This window comes from Geotrypetes seraphini, chromosome 13, assembly GCF_902459505.1.
Source record: "Geotrypetes seraphini chromosome 13, aGeoSer1.1, whole genome shotgun sequence".
Classification (NCBI taxonomy): domain Eukaryota; kingdom Metazoa; phylum Chordata; class Amphibia; order Gymnophiona; family Dermophiidae; genus Geotrypetes; species Geotrypetes seraphini.
Window position 1 is genome coordinate 63955752 of NC_047096.1, and position 20122 is coordinate 63975873.

General features: G+C 42.8%; 1 protein-coding gene across 1 annotated transcript in view; it reads left to right on the forward strand.

Moving 5' to 3' along the window:
* Window positions 1-570: 570 nt before the first annotated feature.
* The window catches only part of PPP1R1B (protein phosphatase 1 regulatory inhibitor subunit 1B), a 45119-nt gene continuing 25567 nt past the window's right edge, over window positions 571-20122 (forward strand). The window contains exon 1 of the mRNA XM_033918435.1: window positions 571-972. Within this exon, the coding sequence (XP_033774326.1) occupies window positions 892-972 (81 nt within the window). The 5' untranslated portion in view covers window positions 571-891. The remainder of the gene's footprint in view (window positions 973-20122) is intronic.

Genomic DNA, 20122 nt, shown 5'->3' on the forward strand with positions numbered 1-20122 from the left:
AAGTTTTTTGATGGTCTTCTAGGGTATGACTTTGAGCCTAACCTCAGTCCTTCTATGTCTTTCAAAAATGTCTGTCCCCAGCACTCCATGAAACTTAAGGAAAAACAGAAGACTGACCCTGAAGCCTCTGGTGGGTAGGGGATGGAGCCATGCATATTGAACAAAAACCCCTGGTATGTGCGGGATAGGATCAGGGGGACTGGCCCCAAAGTCGCTGCTGAGCAGCTGTCAAACACTTACATAATCACATGCACATCCGTGCGCTCATGCCTACCCCATAATCACACTACATATTTCATTAGCTCTATTTAGATCAGTCTGTACCCAAAGTTTGAGCTATTGCCTGCACAGCTGATGCCACCCCACAGCTCTTAAACTCCTTAATGTAGGGACTAGAGGTGTTTTCACTGGAAATGTTGGTATTTTCTGTGCTCCACAGCTTCATTAACACAACTTGTTTCCCTGGTTGATTTGAATCAATTATTCAGTGAGGCAGCAGGACATCCCCTTCTCCTCTCCTCCCTCCCTTCCTCCCTCCTTCTTCCCCTCCTCCCCTCACTGCTCCTTTTTCCTACCTAGCGAAGGGCTTCCTCTTGCCAGTAGGAGAAGCGCCAGCGATCTGAACTAGTGCCTGCCAAAGCCCAAGTCAGAGCTTTCTGGCACAGAGAAATCAGAACTTCCTGCTCAACCCTGTCTGCAAAGCCCTAGGTCTAGGGACCGGAGGCAAAGCCCTCAGCTTCCAGCTTTTCACATTTCTGAGAGGGTCAGAGAGAAAGATACACAGGGCTCCAAAGAGGAGAGGAGGCAGAGCCTGGGGTCTGTCTCCCACTGACAGATGTGAACCTGAGCAGCTAGAAATTTCAGCAGAAGGACCAGAGAGAGGCAAGAAGGATGGAGTCCAAGGACAGGAAGAAGATCCACTTTGCCATGCCAGCTCCTCCCGGCCAGCTGGACCCCCGAGCAGTAGAGATGGTGAGAAAGTGACATTTCCCTTCTCAGACTAAAACACTGGAGAACTTTATGTGATCCAGAAGGGGCTAGAAAGGAGGCAGAGGGGAAGGTGGAAGAGGGAGATTTGGAGGGGGTGGGCAGCAGATGAAGCCAGGAGATCGAGGGTAGCTGGTGTGAGGGCGAATGATGTGAGAGGGAGTCTTTGAAGTGAGTGAGTGATGGGAGAGGGAGCATCAAGAAGGACAGAGGCGATCTGGCTTTACATTTGAAGGGTCTTGTTGGGCTTTAGAGCTCTTCTGTATACAGTATGTAATGAAGTTTAATCCAAACACACGCATTACACATAGGGAACATAGGGATATACAGTTGTAGCTTAAATCAAAATAATAATTCTATAATTTGGCACAAAGAAGTAGGTGCCACAATGGAGCACACAACACAGTTTTATAAGGGCACATATGCACGCTTACTTTGTTACAGAGTACTAGTGCAAGCCTGCTTTGGCACACCAAAATATAGGTGCTGGGTCAATGGCACACTTTGGCTGTAAGTGGGTGTGTTGAGTTGCACCAATCAATGTGTGCAACTGATAGTATTCTGTGCTCATTGTGCATGTTGTTTGGTGACACGCCCATGGCTCGTTCATGCTCTGCCCATGTGTACAGCGGCATAGTATGGAAGGGGGCGATCCGCCCTGGGTGTGGTCCTCTTAAGGGTGCGGCACCCTTCCTCCTCTCTGTCCCCCGCTCCTCTCCTTGCCTCCCCTGTACCTTATTTACTTCCCCGTGCGAGTATGCTGCCCGCGTCGTCGTCGGCACTCTCTCTGACATCACTTCCGGGACCCCAGCACCCAGGAAGTGACGTCAAAGGGCGAGCCAACACCGACGTGGGCATGCCACTTACATCAGAGCAGTGAAAAAGGGAAGGGGGAGGTGCGCCACCGCCCCGGGGGCCACTCAACCTTACTGCGCTGCCGCATGTGTCCATCTCTCTTGCAAATACATGCCATAGTACTTAGGCGCTACCTTAGGGAATGGTGCTTGCTAATTATTGGTGCCAATGACACACACAAGTGGCACATCCTTCAAGGCAAATACAGAGCAATAAAAAGGGAACAGAAACCCCACGGAAAGTCAAACAATAGAAGAACAAGGGGGGAATGGGATAGACCACGTCAACCTTGGGGTAGACAATCTTTATTGGTACAAATCAATTCACAATAATAATAATAAACATTAAAAAAAGTCAAAATAATGGAAAGTCCTGGTTTGGAATTATGTTTTTAATGTGAATTTATGTGTATTATTATTGTGAATTGATTTATACCAATAAAGATTGTCTACCGCAAGGCTGACGTGGTCTATCCCACTCCCCACACATCCTTCTAGGCACCCATTTATAGAGTTGCTTCCATATACTATGTGTGACCCATGTATGATGAAGAACCCAGTAGTTCTTCCTGGTGAGTTATCTGCATGTAGTTTTACGTAGGATCATCAAGCTGACAGATGAGTTTCTGAAATTGGTCCATATGCTGTTACCTTGGTTCCTCTTATGGACCCATGTGCTCCTCTCTAAGTTTCCTCTACTGCCACATTGGTTCTGTTATTTACTCATTCTTTCAAATTTCTGTACTGTTGTCCCAGGCGAGCTCACAAACTATCTAATGTACCCGGGGCAATGGGGGTGATGGGGATTAAGTGACTTGTCCAGGGTCACAAGGAGCAGCGTGGTTTTGAACTCGAAACCTCAGGATGTTGAGGCTATGGCTTCACTGTCTCACACTCTCCCCCTAAGGGTCCATATGCTGTTTTCTTGGGTTTCTGTGCTGATACCTTGGTCCTGTTATGGGTCCATATGCTGCTCTTATGGGTTCCTCTACAACAGCCATAGAATGACATCAGTCAGAATGATAGCAGTAGTAACCCTTATCATTTGTATGGTAGTACTGGACATGCACAGCATTGTGCTGTGGTGGTATTTAGATGCAATATCCTGCCCCAAGAGCTTACACTCTAAGTGGGAACCTGAAGCAATGGTAGAAAAAGTGACTTGCTTAAGATCACAAGGAGAGTTAGCAACAGAGACAGGATTTGAATCCTGGCTGTCCAGGTTCTCAGCCCATTGGTCTAACCCAGTGTATCGCAAACTGTGTGCCACCTTACACTAGTGTGCCTCCTGTGATTTCAGGTGTGCCGCGAGACAGCAGGGAGGAGGAGGGGCGCTGGTGCCAACTGACTGCCTACAGGACGTGCCTCTCGTGGCAAGAGGCACGTCCTGTAGGCAGTCAGCCAACACCAGCGCCTCTCCTGTTCTCTGCACATCTTCCCTGCCGGCACCCCCCCCCCCCCAATGGCAGCTCGGGGCCCATCTGGAGGGCCTTCACGCATGTGCATGACATCATCACTTTGATATCTGTGTACTTCCAGATGCCTTGAGCCACGGCAACTAAGTTTAATGTGCCACACAGTTTAACAAAGTTTGCTCCTTGTGACCCTGGGCAAGTCACATAACTGTCCACTCCTTCCCTCACCCCTGTGGCCCTATCTCCATTAGCTCCATCTTGGTTTCTCTTTCTCCTGTCCTCCTGTGGCTCCTTCTCAAGAGTTATTTCTCCTGCTCTCCTCCCCCAACAGCCCCTTTTTCAGTACTTTTCTTCTTGTGTCCCTATAGACCATTTCTCTTCTCCTCCTTTCCCTCCCATGAACCTTCCTGGGTCCTCCCCTTTTAGACTTTTTCTGCTTCTAGTGTTTTCTCTCTCATACCCATTCCTAACTCCTCAGCTCTCACCTCTTGTGAGCCTGCTAGGCACTCTGATGGCCCTGCCCTTCACCTGTATGGGCTCCTGTTACCTAGCCCACTTGTGGATTAAGCAGGGTCCCTGCTGGGCCTGTGAGGATGTGCTGACTCATTGGCACAATGCTGATTTTTTGTGACGTTTCTGTGGCCTGAAGTTTGCCATTCACTTTATTGGCCCTAGTGATGATGATTGATTACACTGCTGGATTTCCATTTTCAGGGGCAGCAGCATTATCTTTGAGAAGGATGTATGGGTGTGCTACTCACATACATGATTTTCTGTGGATATTACACATGACAAGGCGTGACAGAGCCCCAGATCAAGGGTGTCTGTCTAGTGTCCTCTCTGTATCTTTTTGTCCTCTATAAAGTATGATATATTTTGCTGAAATATTTTCTTCTCCAAAAGGACACATAAGCACTTAATGGAAAAAGTGTCTAAATATTCCACAAAGGAAGGGGAGGGGAGGGGAGAGTGCCCTGTTCTGAGCCTCTGTGAGCCTGATTCTCTTCTTTCCTGGCCTAATCTCATTACTGAAATCCCCTGGTTTTGAGATTCTTAAAGGAAAAGTAACTAGTTCCTGCCAGTCCTCTTGGGATAAGAACTAGGATCTTTTCTCCCTCACCTGCAGTGAGACAATTTCTTATCGTGACCCGACAAATGCATGCAGGACAATTGCACGCACTCCATACAGTGAATACTATTTTGTCTTTTTGAGGGTTATGAAGTAACTCTCTTTTTTGAGGGGGGATCCCCCCCCCCCCCCACTACACCATTGTCGTGCATGGAATTGTTGGTGCGTGCATTTGACGGGGCATGATTGATGGGGCGCAATTGTCTGTATGCATTTGCCAGTTTACTATTTCTCACCTGCATTAAGATTGAGACATTTTAGTATTTCAGAGTCCATAAACAACCTCTTTTTCCAATGAGGGACAATATTCAGTATCACTGATACCTGGGGGAAAGGAGGATTTATTAATATTATTAATGTCCCAGACAATGTATTCATGAATACCACTGATATCCCAAAGGAGCCAGGAGACCTCATTAATCCACTAATATCATTGTTACCCCAGGAGGAATTCACTAATGCCATTGATATCTGCAGTGTTCTCACTCACACAAACTACTGTATCAACACTTCCTACTATATCAGTTCAGTGAGACACCACACATCCTCTGATGAAGCCTCCTGGCTCTGTGGTTCTTCCCACAGCATAACAGGAGTGTGCATTGCTTACTATTTAATCACTGGGGAGTCACTGTTCAGTGACCAAGAAAAAGATATGGGTGTTATTGTAGACAATATGCTAAAACCTTCCACCCAATGTGCGGCAGTGGCCAAAGGAGCAAACAAAATGCTGGGAATTATTAGAAAAGGGATGGTACACAAAACTAAGGATGTTATATGCCTCTGTATCACTCCATGGGGCGACCTCACCTTGAGTATTGCTTTCAATTCTGGTCAATTTATCTCATAGAAGATATAGCAGAACTAGAAAAGGTTCAAAGAAGAGCAACCAAGATGATAAAGGGAGCGGAACTTCTCTCGTATGAAGAAAGACTAAAACGGTTAGGACTCTTCATCTTGGAAAAGAGACAGATGAGATGAGATAAGATTGAAGTCTACAAAATCCTGAGTAGAGTAGAACAGGTACAAGTGGATCGATTTTCTATTCCATCAAAAATGACAGACTAGGGGACACTCGAGGAGGTTACAGCGTAATACTTTTAAAACCAATAGGAAGAAATATTTTTTCACTCAGAGAATAGTTAAGCTCTGGAACGCGTTGCCAGAGGTTGTGGTAAGAGCAGATAGCGTAGCTGGTTTTAAGAAAGGTTTGGACAATTTCCTGGAGGAAAGGTCCATAGTCTGCTATTAAGACAGACATGAGGGAAGCTACTGCTTGCCCTGGATCGGTAGCATGGAATGTTGATCTTGTTTGGGTTTCTGCCAGGTACTAGTGATCTGGATTGGCCAGATTGGCTACTGGGCTATATGGACCACTGGTCTGACCCAGGTTCTAAACCAAGGGGCGAGCAGATCTACAAAACTTTATGTGCTCACACTATAATAAGGCCAAACTACCCATAAATTAAAAAAAGACATTTTGGATTTGAAATAAGTAGAGTATTTAGGAACAGAGTTCACTCCTTGGTCTGAAATGCATCACTTCACATTGGCTGAAATCCCATGAGTTTGTTTCACACTTATAGATTTTGTGCTAAGGTCATTGCACCCTTTGAATGATTCTCTGTATTCCTGTGCCTCTCCTTGAGCCCTTCAGTCCTAGATTCTGCAGACATTTCTAGAAAGAGGGCACCAACACGTGAGCACAGAAATGCCAATGTGCTGGTTATGTGCTTTTCTATGAAATGGCGCTTAATGGCGATGGTACATAATTTGAAGGTGGGCATACTATTCTATTTACTACTACTGTTTATCATTTCTATAGCGCTGAAAAGCGTACGCAGCACTGTATAATCAACGCGCAACAGACGGTCCCTGCTCAGAAGAGTTTACAATCTAATGGGCAGACAGACAGGACACATGGGGGTTGGGGAGTTTCTTGCGGAGAGAATGATATTTATTAACTCTATTGCTGTGTACGTGGTCATACCTACATCATGCGTGTCAACTTGCACTGCTATGTTAGCATTCTGTGAAGGAATGCAGGGCAGGTTTTTAAAAGAGAGTCTATATTTCTCTGCCTTTCTGGATTCATAGAACTGGGATAAATGCTCAGGCCTCCATTGCTAAATAAATAATAATTTGTGTTAAATTGCATAGTAACTTAGTAGATGACAGCAGATAAAGAACTGAATGGCCCATTCAGTCTGCCCAACACTGTCAGTCACATTCACATCAATTCCTTATTAAACCAACAATGATTTTGGTATATAATATTTGATCCTGGTCTTTTTTCCACTGAAGCCCTCTCCGACCCAATCCTAAACCATCTTGTCATATACATGAGACAGACCATAGAAGTCTGCCCGGCCCTTTAGTTCTTCATAGCTGGAGTCACTTGACACATGAATACACATATTGTCATTTACATTTTGTTTTTTAGAGCATCCATTTTCTGTCACTGTTCCATCATTCTTTTTGTCTCCACTGCCTAGAGGTGACAGGCTCTGTATCTCCATTCCCATCTCCTGAGGCCTCCAGTCCTAGAGCCGGCTCTATTTCTCAGTGCCCATCTCCTGAGCCTTTCAGTCCTAGAAACGACAGACTCTGTATCTCTGTGCCACTCTCCAGCCCCCCCTGGATTCTGACATGAATAAAGTCTTTGGGCCTCCTAACCTTGCCTAGGTAAATATAAGTTCTTGATCACTCCCATACTGAACAAAGATTTCCTTCTCTTACAAGGAAGGGCTTAAAAAGCAACTTTCAGAAGGAGACAAGGGAGCGTTTGTACACAGACCTCGTCTTCTGCCAGTGGTTATGCTGGCTGTGATCCCTTCACCTGGCTTAATCTATATGTGCTGCTCTGAAGCCATTATTAGGTGTTTGTGACATCAATCCAGGATCAGAAGAGGTGGGATGTGAGAATTTATTTAAAGAGAGGAACTGGGGCAATGGGCAGGAATAGGAAGTGGAACCAAAGTGATGAGTGGGAGAGATTCTTGCAATAAAGACTAACACTATACAGCTCCTACGCTCCTCACCACAGGAAGTTTAGCATAGCAGGAACTGTTTCAGCTGCCTTATTCTCCTGCATATTGATGCCACCGAGTCCTTGTGAATATCATGAGGAATCACTCAACTATACTGCATGAAAGGAGTAGGGTACAGGTATTTCCAAACTATATGGATGAAGTACTATCACACCCAGGAAACGAAAAGGCTTGAAAAGTCAAAAACCGGGAGGGACGTGATTCTGGGTGGAAAACGAAGGCACTGGTGGTGGCAGCAAGGGATGTCAGTGGGAGGTGAGCAGAGGGATGAATAACATGATGAGTAGATGAATAACATAAGCACCCAGACACGTTGCTCTGAAGAACCAAGCCTACCAGTTTATTACCTATATCACAGCAAACTGAGATACCTCAGATTAGCCATTTAGATACGTTTTATTTATATATCTTTTTATTGAAGAACATTGGACAATATAAGTAGTACAAGCATGATGTGAGCTGCCAGAAACTAAAAGACAAGCGCAAGTAAAGCCGATCGAACAAGGGATAAGAAAATTGGTTGGGGGAAGTTTTGGAGGGTTCACCATAAATTGTAAAGAGGTTATTGGTGAGATGTGCATCTGGTACCCTTTCTGTGAAGTTCACAGCAGTGCCCCATTGCTCTGTTGGCATGTCTGTGTGGCCAATCCTGGCCCCTCCTAAGTTCAAATGGTCTAGATTGGGCGGTTGAATTTGGATGTTTTTGTGGTTGAAAATGGTGAACAAAGTTAAACATCCTAAGGCTGGACATCCTGATGGCCAAGTTGTTTAAATAGGGGATTTGGGGGGGGAAAAAAAGAAAAAATTGGACTTCTAGTGGTTTTGCTGGTTTTGAAAATGGCTGCTTCTCCACCTCTGACTTTGGATGTTCAAAGTCGAACTTAGATGTCCTATCAAAAATGCCCCTCTACATATACAGCATATATACCACAATGTCAAAACGGTTTACAATTTACAATTTCAATGCAATATTACAAACAAACAGTTCTATTAAATACAATCTATAACAAATCAGTGAAAATCTAATCTAATCCTTAGGTTTGTATACCGCATCATCTCCACGTTCGTAGAGCTCGACGCGGTTTACAGTAGGAGAAATAGGAAGGAACTACAACAGAGGGTTAGAGGTAGAAGTGTGAAGAAAATTTAGAGGACTTGGGATGCCAAGATATAAGAGTTTCCTTGATTCCTAAGTTGGAGGGAGACTTACATTTTTTGAGAAAAGCCAGGTTTTTAGATGTTTGCGGAAAACTTGGAGAGAGCTCAAGTTCCGAAGAGGGAAGGTAAGGTTGTTCCAGAGCTCAGTGATTTTGAAGTGGAGGGAGGTCCCTAGCTTTCCTGTGTGGGAAATGCCTTTTAGCGAGGGGAAGGATAGTTTTAATTGTTATTGAAACAACCAAGTTTTAAAAAATTTATGAAAAACAAAATACAAAGAAATATTATGAAGCTCCTCAGGCAAGGAGGTCCCTAGAAAAGGATCCAGCATATGAAAATGCACTTTTTCTAGGTTTTGAAAGTTTAATGACATCAAGATCCTTTGAGATGAACGAAGATCCCGCTGAGAAGTATATTGTATCAGCTTGCTACAAAGGTAGACTGGAAGCCCAAATGATACAATTTATAAACTAATACAAACCCAAAAAAACTAGGAGAAACAACCCCACGTAGAATCAAACAGAGAGAGAAAACAAGTGGGGAGCGGGATTGAACACATCAACCTTGGAACCAACAGATTTTGACTTGAGTTTATATGAATAAAATTAAATACATGTATAAAAATACATGAATATAGAGTCCTTTGCCTTTGGTAACCCGACACGATCCGTGTTTTGGCCTCCAATCGGAAGCCTGCTTCAGGGGCATGGGAGTCGGTTCATTAGATGGCGCTCTTCATGATCAGTGCTTAGAAAGTTTTTTCACGTGTCTTTAGTCCTACTCCGTAAAATGTGTACTCACAAGTTTGGAGTTTTTATTTCCGGCACAATAGCTCCATCTAGTTGACTGACCTCCATGCCCCTGAAGCAGGCTTCCGATTGCACCTTGTTAGGTTTCTTAAGGCAAAGGACTCTATATTTATGTATTTATACATGTATTTAATTTTGACTTGAGTTTATATGAATAAAATCTGTTGGTTCCAAGGTTAATGTGTTCAATCCCACTCCTCACTTGTTTTCTCTCACAATTTATAAACTAAACACATCAGCTTGAAATTAATAAAAACTGCTAGAGACAGACAGTATAATTGGTACAACACTGGAGTAATCGTATGATCAGATCTCTTAGACCCTGTTATTAAACAGGCAGCTGTATTTTAAATCTGCTCTTGTGGTAGATCTGTTGCCTCTGCACCCAGAGGTTGTAGGATCAAATCCCAGGGCTGTTCCTGCCCTGGCCAAGTCAATCCTCCATTGCCCCAGGTACAAAATAAGTACCTGTATATATGTAAACCACTTTGAGAGTAGTTGTATGACTACAAAAAGATGGTATACAAGTCCAATCTCTTTCCCTCCCCCACCCCTACTAGGACTGGCCATAACATCTGAAGCAATCATACAGGCAGGTATGTACTGTTTTATTCACAGCCCTTGGGGATAGGAAGGGGGTCAGTGACTCACTAGAGAATGTGGGAGGAGTCATGCTATTATCCCTCCACTGGTCATCCGGTCAATTTGGGCATCTTTTTGGCACTTATTCAATGTTAAAACAGGTCTAGCCTCAAATGTCAAAACTGTGCCTTGGACATTTTCTAAAATGTTCAATTATTGCAGCAAAACGTCCAAATGATAAGCCCGCCCAAACCATGGCTCCAACAGGCCCTCTTCAGATTTAGATGCACTGCAGACAACCCCTTAGAAAACCATCTACAAAATGGGTTTCGAAAATAGCAAATTGGAAGGGGTTGGCAAGAAAAATGTCCATCTGCCACTTTTTGGACATTTTTCTTTTTTGAAAATGAGCCCCATATTGTCACTTTCCAGTTAAGTGCTGCTGAATAAGAACATAACATAAGGACATAAGACTAGCCATGCTGGTGGTCCATCTAGCCCAGTATCCTGCTTCCAACAGTGGCCAATCCAGGTCACAAGTAACTGGCAGAAATCCAGAAAGTAGAATATCTACTCAACTACTCCTGACCTGCCCAGCACGATTTAATGGATCAGGAGCCTCTCTTGCTTGGTAAATCATTTTACATATCGGGCCCTCTGATTACAATACTTTTCTGTCTTGTTGTTCTTAAACTTTAAAGTTTAGCTAACAAAGCCTCAATCTATTCCAAGCTCAAACAACTTTTTCAGGTAAGAATTATATTGTGCTACCAAAGCATTTGATTTCTTTAGTATAATTTTTAGCATTACATGTTTTGCAACTAGATTCAGGGACACTCTCAACTGTTTATTATTTCTATAGCACTACCAGATGCATGCAGCGCTGTACATATCAGATAAGTACCTGGTTTTTTTTCTTACGGTTTGCAAGAATTTTCTCACTAAATTTTGTTTATCTGAAGAAACTTGATTCTTTTCTAAATTTTTCTCTCCAAATAGGTTTTGATACTCAAGAAAAGAAAAAAACCCACTTAGTGCATGTTACCTGTAGGGGAGTTCATAGGAATCAAACAGTCTGTACATGAAGAAGGACACGGTACTACTCGAAAGGGTCCAGAGAAGAGTGACTAAAATGGTTAAGGAGTTGGAGGAGTTGCCGTACAGTGAGAGATTAGAGAAGCTGGGTCTATTCTCCTTTGAAAAGAGGAGACTGAGAGGGGACATGATCGAAACATTCAAGATACTGAAGGGAATAGATTTAGTAGATAAAGACAGGTTGTTCACCCTCTCCAAGGTAGAGAGAACGAGAGGGCATTCTCTAAAGTTAAAAGGGGACAGATTCCGTATAAATGTAAGGAAGTTCTTCTTCACCCAGAGAGTGGTAAAAATCTGGAACGCTCTTCCAGAGGATGTTATAGGGGGAAAACACCCTCAGGGATTCAAGACAAAGTTAGCAAGTTCCTGCTGAACCAGAACGTATGCAGGTAAGGCTAGTCTCAGTTAGGGCACTGGTTTTTGACCTAAGGGCCACCGCGTGAGCGGACTGCTGGGCATGACGGACCACTGGTCTGACCCAGCAGCGGCAATTCTTATGGTCCTATGACAGATAACACACACTAACCTTAGACATTGAATCTATGAGGTACTGTAAGTATGAGAAATAATGGTTTCTGTTCCTTGTGCTTTCTGAGGAGAAAATAGTACGTGTTCACTAATATATGTCTGGTTTTATTCTTCATTTAGCTGAGTCACTTATTTTTCCTACCGATCCCTATTTCTTGTGTTGGGCACCTGTCCGGAGATGTCCTGTTTGTCCTGGTCCAGACCCCAGCTGCAGTTTCTTCAGTCGCAGACACCTACAACTCTGACTCAAATAAATCAAAAAGAGAAACCTAATTTCCCAGTGTTTTGTTCTCTCTTGTTTTTATGGGTTTATCATTTGCAGGATATCTCGTATTATTTGGGTCAACATTCAAAGCGATGTAACTGGTCAGAGACAGCGCCCGACTGATTAAATTCTGACTGTTTACCGTTTAGAAAATCTTAAAGGCCCAACTGTATGTGGAGGCTTTTCTCTGAAATTTTGGTAGTAGATATATTTAATACGAAACTTGAACTGTAGTCATTACTTAATGAAGATTGATAACATATCATTTCCTCCAGTTTTTGACGCCATCTTTAGTGGATTAAGCTATTATGTGATTGCACTGTAGTGAAAGTATTTTGCATTTGTACTGTCTGTGAAGTATTGTGGATGTTTCATTTGTTAACCGCTTATAATAACTTTATTCTTATATACCGCCAACAATCTTGCGACTTCTAGGCGGTTTACAGCAAAGAATATTGCAATGTACATCTGATAGTAACAGCATTAATGATAATAACAACAGTTATGTACTGTAGGGTCGTGAAGTACCTTGCGGTTTGCACAGGGTTGGAAGTTAGTGATTGGGATTAACAGTTTACAAGAACAGATTTGGGGAGTGATTGCAAAGGGGGTTATTGTCCTTGTTCGTTGCCTAGGTATTTTGTGAACAGGTATGTTTTTTCAGGTGTTTCCTGAATTCTCCATAGTTGTTTGTGTGTGTAATTAGTTTATCTAAGTCTTTGCCCCATAAGGCTGCTTGATAGGATAGAAGTTGTTGATGGTATCTCTTATATTTGCATCCTCTGGCTGGTGGGGAGACGAATTTCAGGTGTAATCTTCTCTCATGTCTGTTGGTTGGGAATGAGAAGAGGTCTGTTATGTATTTAGGGGCTAGACCTGATAGTACTTTGAAGCATAGCTTAGTCATAGGCGGTCTAGAAATTTTAGAAATAAAATAAATTGCTTGTTCAGAGCTATCTGCTGATATTTAGCAGCACTTAACTGGTAGAGCCGCTGAATATCACCACAGACCACTGAACTCAAAGCCAGCTATTTTGTGGTGGAACTGGGGGGGGGGGAAATGGCACATGAGCAGTACCTAGGTTTTACAGTTAAATCAGATCGTATAAAAAGCCAGTCCTATCTTTATAAGCTACCACGTATGCGGTTAATAGGAGCATAGCCAGCACTCCATTTTTATTTTTTTTTTTTTTTTGGGGGGGGGCCAGGAGTGGACTAGGAGTCAACACATTCTTCCTCTTGCCCCCTACCCCCTGCATACTTTAAAATGACCTTTGCTTGTGGGGATATTGAAGCCCCACTAGCTAAAGAAATGCAATGCCTGATAGATAGATTCTTCAAATTTTCAAAACATATAAGAACAAGAGGGCATTTGGAAAAATTGGAAGGGGATAGATTCAAAACAAATGCTAGGAAGTTTTTCTTTACTCAGCGGGTGGTGGACACCTGGAATGCGCTTCCAGAGGACATAATAGGACAGAGTACGGTACTGGAGTTCAAGAAAGGATTGGACAATTTCCTGCTGAAGAAAGGGATAGAGGGGTATCGATAGGGGGCTACTGCGCAGGTCCTGGACCTGTTGGGCCGCCACGTGAGCGGACTGCTGGGCACGATGGACCTCGGGTCTGACTCAGTGGAGGCATTGCTTATGTTCTTATGTTCTCCCCTCATCTTTGCACTGCTTCTGTAATGCAGAAGTCCGTAGTGTGCCTCCAGCCACCCAGGACTCCATGAGCATGCTCTGTTCTTACATAAACTAAGTATGCACAAGAAGTCCTGGGGCCAATGGCAGGAAGCATACTGAAGACTTCTGCATAAACTAGGGTTACCAGATGTCTGGGAAAACCCAGATATGCCCTCTTTTTAGAGGACTGTCTGGGTGCCTGGACGGATTTTCCAAAATCAAGTTTCACGTTTCATAATAATTTGATGCATCGCCTATCGTAATTCTAAGCGATTGTACAAAATGCAATAAAATCAGTAGTTTGTCCGGGTTTTGGAAAGCCCTGACCTCCCGGCTGCATCTGGAGGGCCTATGAGCATGCGCGGATGACGTCACATGCTCGGAGACCCTCCAGATGCGACTTGGAGGTCAGAAAACAAAGACGAGGCTTTGCAGGGGCGAAGCTATGGGCGGAACGGGGCGAGGCATGTGTCTGGGTTTCTCTGAACAAAAACCTGGTAACCCTCGCATTAACGACTCAGCACAAGGAGGAGGAGAGTAGCTCAGTCACTGTATTTCTTTGGCTGGCAGGATTTCAACATTCCAACCAGCCGTTTAAGGAGGTGAAGCAGGTTTGGAGGGGGCCTGAGCCCAAAGTGTGTGGGAGAGGGACCCAGCCCATGGCTATGGCACTGTCAGTTAAGTGCTCAATATCACACTTAACTGCATAAACTTGGATATTCAGAATAATAATGCCAGCAGCGGCTTTAAAAAAACACTCGCCATCATTGGCTGAATACTGACCCTATTGTGTCTCTACCTACCCACAAAAAAAAGGTAAAGAAAGGACCACCCTAACTAACCACCCTTTTTTCCTTTCCTGACCTACTAAATTTCCCTTCGTCATCTCTTTACAACCTCAGGCTGTTAAAATCTGGGTCTACATCAGTTTCTTGTCAGATATCATCTCTAGCGAATGATTGCTTTTTTTTTTTTTATATACATTTGCGTCATACACAAAGACACATCCATAATTTCACTCACACTAAGCAGATGCTTAGTTTTCCCCTTTTAAAAAAAATCTCACAAATAGCCAACCTAACAAACGTTCCTGAAATGTAGAGATGTCATATCAAAGCAATCAACACCTTTCAATCATCATAACAGAAAAGTAATTTCCTCGAAATCCAAGAAATCAGGGTTTTTCAGATAAGCTTGTTAACGTGCAATATTCCATTTTTTTTCTATTACTGCACCCAGCTTACAAGAAGCTATGACTGAACATTTCTTCAGTGGTGCCAGCCCTGCTTCTGGTCTTGTTCCCTTTTTTTTAACCCAGTGCTAATTCTACTAAAAAGTTGGCTTTTTAAGGACGCCTTTAACTGACCCATTAAAATCACATGACCTCACTCTGGAATATATCTGGACAAGGAACACTGCTAAGTAGAAATTAAGTGGGTAACGTTCCCTAACCTTTTGTCTCTTTACCCATCCTTTTTCATTTATTTTGGAATTGTATTTACTCCAAATTTTTTTTTTTAATCCCCTCAACTGCATCTTTATGTCATATTTTTTTTTAGTGTCCTGTTTGTTGGAGTTTTAATTTTTTAATTTTTAATCTTTGTAAATCGCATTGGATTTGGATATTGCGATCATATCAAATATTTTAAATAAACTTGAAACTTCTTTTCCCAGACTCACTCTTCCCAGTCGCACTAATATTTCTCCTTCGTTCCAAACATCATACTAAGCAAGTCGGCTGTTTCTCAGAACATACAGTAAAACAAGTTTCTTTGGTCCTGTTGATTTTAAATCACTCACCCACAGAACCACACAGACTATGGGCTCCTTTTACTAAGCTGCGATAGCGGTTTTAGCACAAACTTAGTGCGCGCAGAATTGCCCAATGCGCTAGACGCTAACACCAGCATTGAGCTGGCGTTAGTTCTAGCACGGCAATTCGCAGGTTAGTAAAAGGAGCCCTATGTATCACACACCCAGTTCAAACATTCTCTACACGTAACATCTCTTTCTCCTTCAATCCATTCAAAATTCTGCTTCATGACATATTCCTCCAGTTTCGCTATGCTCACATTACTCCTCTTCAAACTCCTCGTCTTGACTTTCACTCTGCAGCTCCTCAATATCTCTCCTCTCTTATCTTTCCCTATACTCCTCCACAGGAACTCTGTTCATTGGACAAGTCTTTCTTATTTGTACCCTTCTCCTCTATGTTTCTTATCTCTTGCTACACCATGTACCTGGAACAGACTGCCTGAGTCAGTACATCAAGTTCCGACTCTCGCAGTATTCAAATCCAGACTGAAAGCCCACTTTTTTTGAGGTTGCTGTTAATTCCTAACCCCCATTCACATAGTAACATAGTAGATGACGGCAGATAAAGACCCAAATGGTCCATCCAGTCTGCCCAACTTGATTCAATTTAAATTTTTTTAATTTTTCCTTCATAGCTATTTCTGGGCAAGAATTCAAAGCTCTACCCAGTACTGTGCTTGGGTTCCAACTGCCGAAATCTCCGTCAAAACCGACTTCAGCCCATCTACACCCTCTCAGCCATTGAAGCCCTCCCAGCCCATCCTCCCCCCAATGGCCATATACAGACCGTGCAAGTCTGCCCAGTACTGGCCTTAGTTCAATATTTAATATTATTTTCTGATTCTAGATCCTCTGTGTTCATCCACTTGTAAAGCACCCATGACTGAAAAACTCCCTAATCCCCTACTTGTCCTGTTTGATTAGATTGTAAGCTCTACTGAGCAGGGATTGTTTTAATGTACAATGCTGTGTATGTCTAGCAGTGCTATAGAAATGATAAGTAGTAGCAGTAGGGAGGATATTGTTGATTATAATTGCTGTGTATTGTTGTAAACATTGAGTTGTGTTGTTGAGACAGTAGATATCAAATCTGAGAAATAAAGAATATTATTTATTTATCATTTTCATAATTACAATTATAGACTTAATTTCATATTTACAATTATACTTTATTTACATATTTACATAATTACAATTATAGACATAATTTCAAGTATAGACTTGTATAGATAATAATAATAATAACTTTATTCTTATATACCGCCAGCAATCTTGCGACTTCTAGGCGGTTTACAATACGAGAACTGTAAATACAATAAAGAGAAACTTTACATACAACGAATTAATGAGTATAGCAGTGTGCATCTGATAACATTAGTAATGTTAACGTCAGTTTGTGTGTTGCAAGGCCAGGAAGCGCCAAGTTGTTTACATAGAAGTAGAAATATTCCGTAAGTTCGTATAGTGTTCATGTTTAGTGATTAGGGGGTTTGGGGTTAACAGTTGCAAGTTCAGGTGTGTGGTGATGTTACGAGGGGGGTTGATGTTCCGGTTCATTACCTAGGTATTTCAAGAATAGGTAAGTTTTTAGGTGTCGCCTGAATTCTTCATAGTTGTTTGTGTGTGCAATTAGTTTTTCTAGGTCTTTACCCCATATGGCTGCTTGATACGATAGCAGTTGTTGATGGTGTCTCTTATATTTGCACCCTCTAGCCGGTGGGGAGACAAATTTCATGTGTGTTTTTCTTTCATGTCTGTTGGTTGGGAATGAGAAGAGGTCTGTAATGTATTTTGGGGCTAGACCATTTAATACTTTGAAGCAGAGACATCCTAGCTTGAACTTCGTGCGTGCCTCCATCGGCAGCCAGTGTAGGAGTCGGTAGGAAGGGGTTATGTGATCGGACTTCTTCAGTCCGAAAATCATATAGATAGCATATGGAATCATATCAATACACAAAAGAATACAATATATTTAAGAAAAATTTTGACTATAATTGCTCTAGTCCCCAATATATGGGATCCAAAATGTAGATAGCGGGCTAGTCAAAAAGAAAAGGGAAAATTCGTAAACAGGATAGCATGACTGGTCAGGCTGATATCTAGTTGGAATAGTTACCTCTATATAATTCTATTTAGGGCTAGCAACTTAGTCTTTCTCCAGTCGTGACAGTGAAAGGAAAGCAGTCAACTTGAACAGTTCAAAAAAGACATATTTCTGTGAGGAAAAATGAACCACACATTTACATGGGTAACGTAAAAATAAAGGTCGCCCCGCAATGCAATAAAACCCTCTTTCACCATCCCATTAATTTTCTTTATTTCTTCTTTTATTAAAACCTGGAGAAATAAAGAACATTAATGGGATGGTGAAAGAGGGAGAACAGGATATGGAATAGAAAGGATGAAATAATGAGAGTGAATGGTGAAGAAGGATAAATGAGACAGTTCAGGAGAAGAGACTGAATGAGGAACAAGGAGGGAATAAGATAATGGAGGAGAGGAGATTAAATGATGAAAAGGGGGGGAAACAGGATAGTGGAGGAGAAGATACTGAATGACAAAGAAGGGTGATGGGGATATTAGAAAAAGAAAAATGAAATAGTGAGAATGAATGGTGAAGAAGGGGAAATGAGAGTGCAGGACGGGAGGTTGAATAATGAACAAGGAAGGAATAGGATAATGGCAGAGAGGAGACTGAATGATGAAAAAGGGGGAATCAAATGGTGGAAGAGTGACCCAGGAATAAAATATCCACTTTTATTCTTCTCTGTCATGCAGTCCTAGTTGATTAGCTGAAGGACACAGCTCTTTGTTGCTTTTCTGCAGAGAGTCACAGTGTCTAGTAACACAATTCGACAAAGCTGGTATGACCTTGAATCAGCCTGAAATATATGTGCTGATACTGAGAGGCAAGGGCCCCTTGATCCCAGTACAAAGCTATTAACAGTGCCAGTTTCATTTCATCAGTTCTTGGCCTCCAGGCAGTAAAGGAGTGATTCTGTAAATAAGAGGTTAATATATAGAGTATATGGCAAATACAGGCATACATGACTAGAATACCATTGCTTATATGTGATAGAAACATAATGGCAGATAAAGGCCAAATGGCCCATCTAGTCTGCCTAACCGCAGTAACCATTAACTCTTTCTCTCTCCAAGAGATCCCTCGTGCCTATCCCAGGCCCTTGTGATGTCAGCACATATGCATGTGAATGCCAAAAATCTGCCCAGGCATAGTTGTGTAAATATGAGCATATCATACAGAGGTAAACACAGAAAAGCGGGAGACTGGCTTGATATTATACATAGCACATATTTGACAGGTGAATAGTTACATGGGCAGAGTCTGGCCAACGAATGGACAGTGTGTGGTGCAGTGGTTAGAGCCACAGCCTCAGCACCCTGAGGTTGTGGGTTCAAATCCCACACTGCTCCTTGTGACCCTGGGCAAGTCACTTAATCCCTCATTGCCCCAGGTACATTAGATAAAGTGTGAGCCTGCCAGGACAGATAGGGAAAAGTACCTGAATGTACACCACTTGTGCATATAATTTATGACAGCTTTTATCAAGCTGCGCTAGAAGTTTTTAGTGTGGGCCGGTGTGTAAATGCTCCGATGCTTATAGAATTTCTTTGAGTGTCAGAGCACTTGTCTCACTAAAAACTCGAGCGGAGCATGATAAAAGTGGGGGTTAGAGCAGTGTTTCCCAAGTCCACCCTGGAGTACCCCTTGCCAGTCAAGTTTTCAGGATATCCACAAAGAATATGCATGAGATTGATACAGGGGTACAGATAGGAGTAGAGGTAGGTAATAGGGATAGAATTAGAGGATCAGAGGCAGTTACAAAATTAGTCATGGACACTGTTCAGGCAATTAGGCCTGATGGGCCGCCGCGGGAGCGGACCGCTGGGCAGGATGGACCTCTGGTCTGACTCAGCGGAGGCAACTTCTTATGTTCTTATGATTTGCATACAGTGCCTCCATTGTGTGCAAATCAATCTCATGTATATTCCCTGTAGATATGCTGAAAACCTGACTGGAAAGTGAGTACTTCAGTGCAGACTTGGGAAACACTAACTTAGAGAATACTATAAGTTATGGCACATCAGCAATAGCACGTAGGACAATTGTGCCCCGACAATTCCACTCCGTCAAATGCACGCACCAACAAGTGTGCGCATGAAGGGAGCAGGGTTTTAGGGGCGCAATTGTAAGTGTAGTGGGGGGAGGGGATTGCGGCAATCTTACATTACATTACATTAGTGATTTCTATTCCGCCAATGCCTTGCGGTTCAAGGTGGATTACATCAAAGTTATCAAGAATTACATTAAAAAGTTTGCAGGAATAGCATAAGCGATGTCATAATATTTACTTAAAACGTACCAAAGAGAAGTCGAGATCTTAAAGTGAGAAGTATTGGGTAAATTGGAAGCATTTTAGACTTTGTTGGGTAGTTAGAAGCACATTAGAGTGTATTAAGGGTATAGAGAGGGTAGGAGGGGAGACTGTGTCAGGATCCCCCAAATGAGAGCGCGATTCTAGTGGGAAGGGGTTTTTCCCCCACCCACCCCCTCAGAGCAGAAGAGCCAGGCTTTGGGAAGAGAGCACGAATTTTAAGTATATTCCCTCCATGCCCCCCCCTGAACGGGAGGGCAAAGAATTGTAAGTGTTCCCTCCCATACACACCTCCTCAGAGCACCCGTAGGAAGGCCTGAGAGCGGTCAAAGCTGCAGCGCACATTTGTCCTGCAAA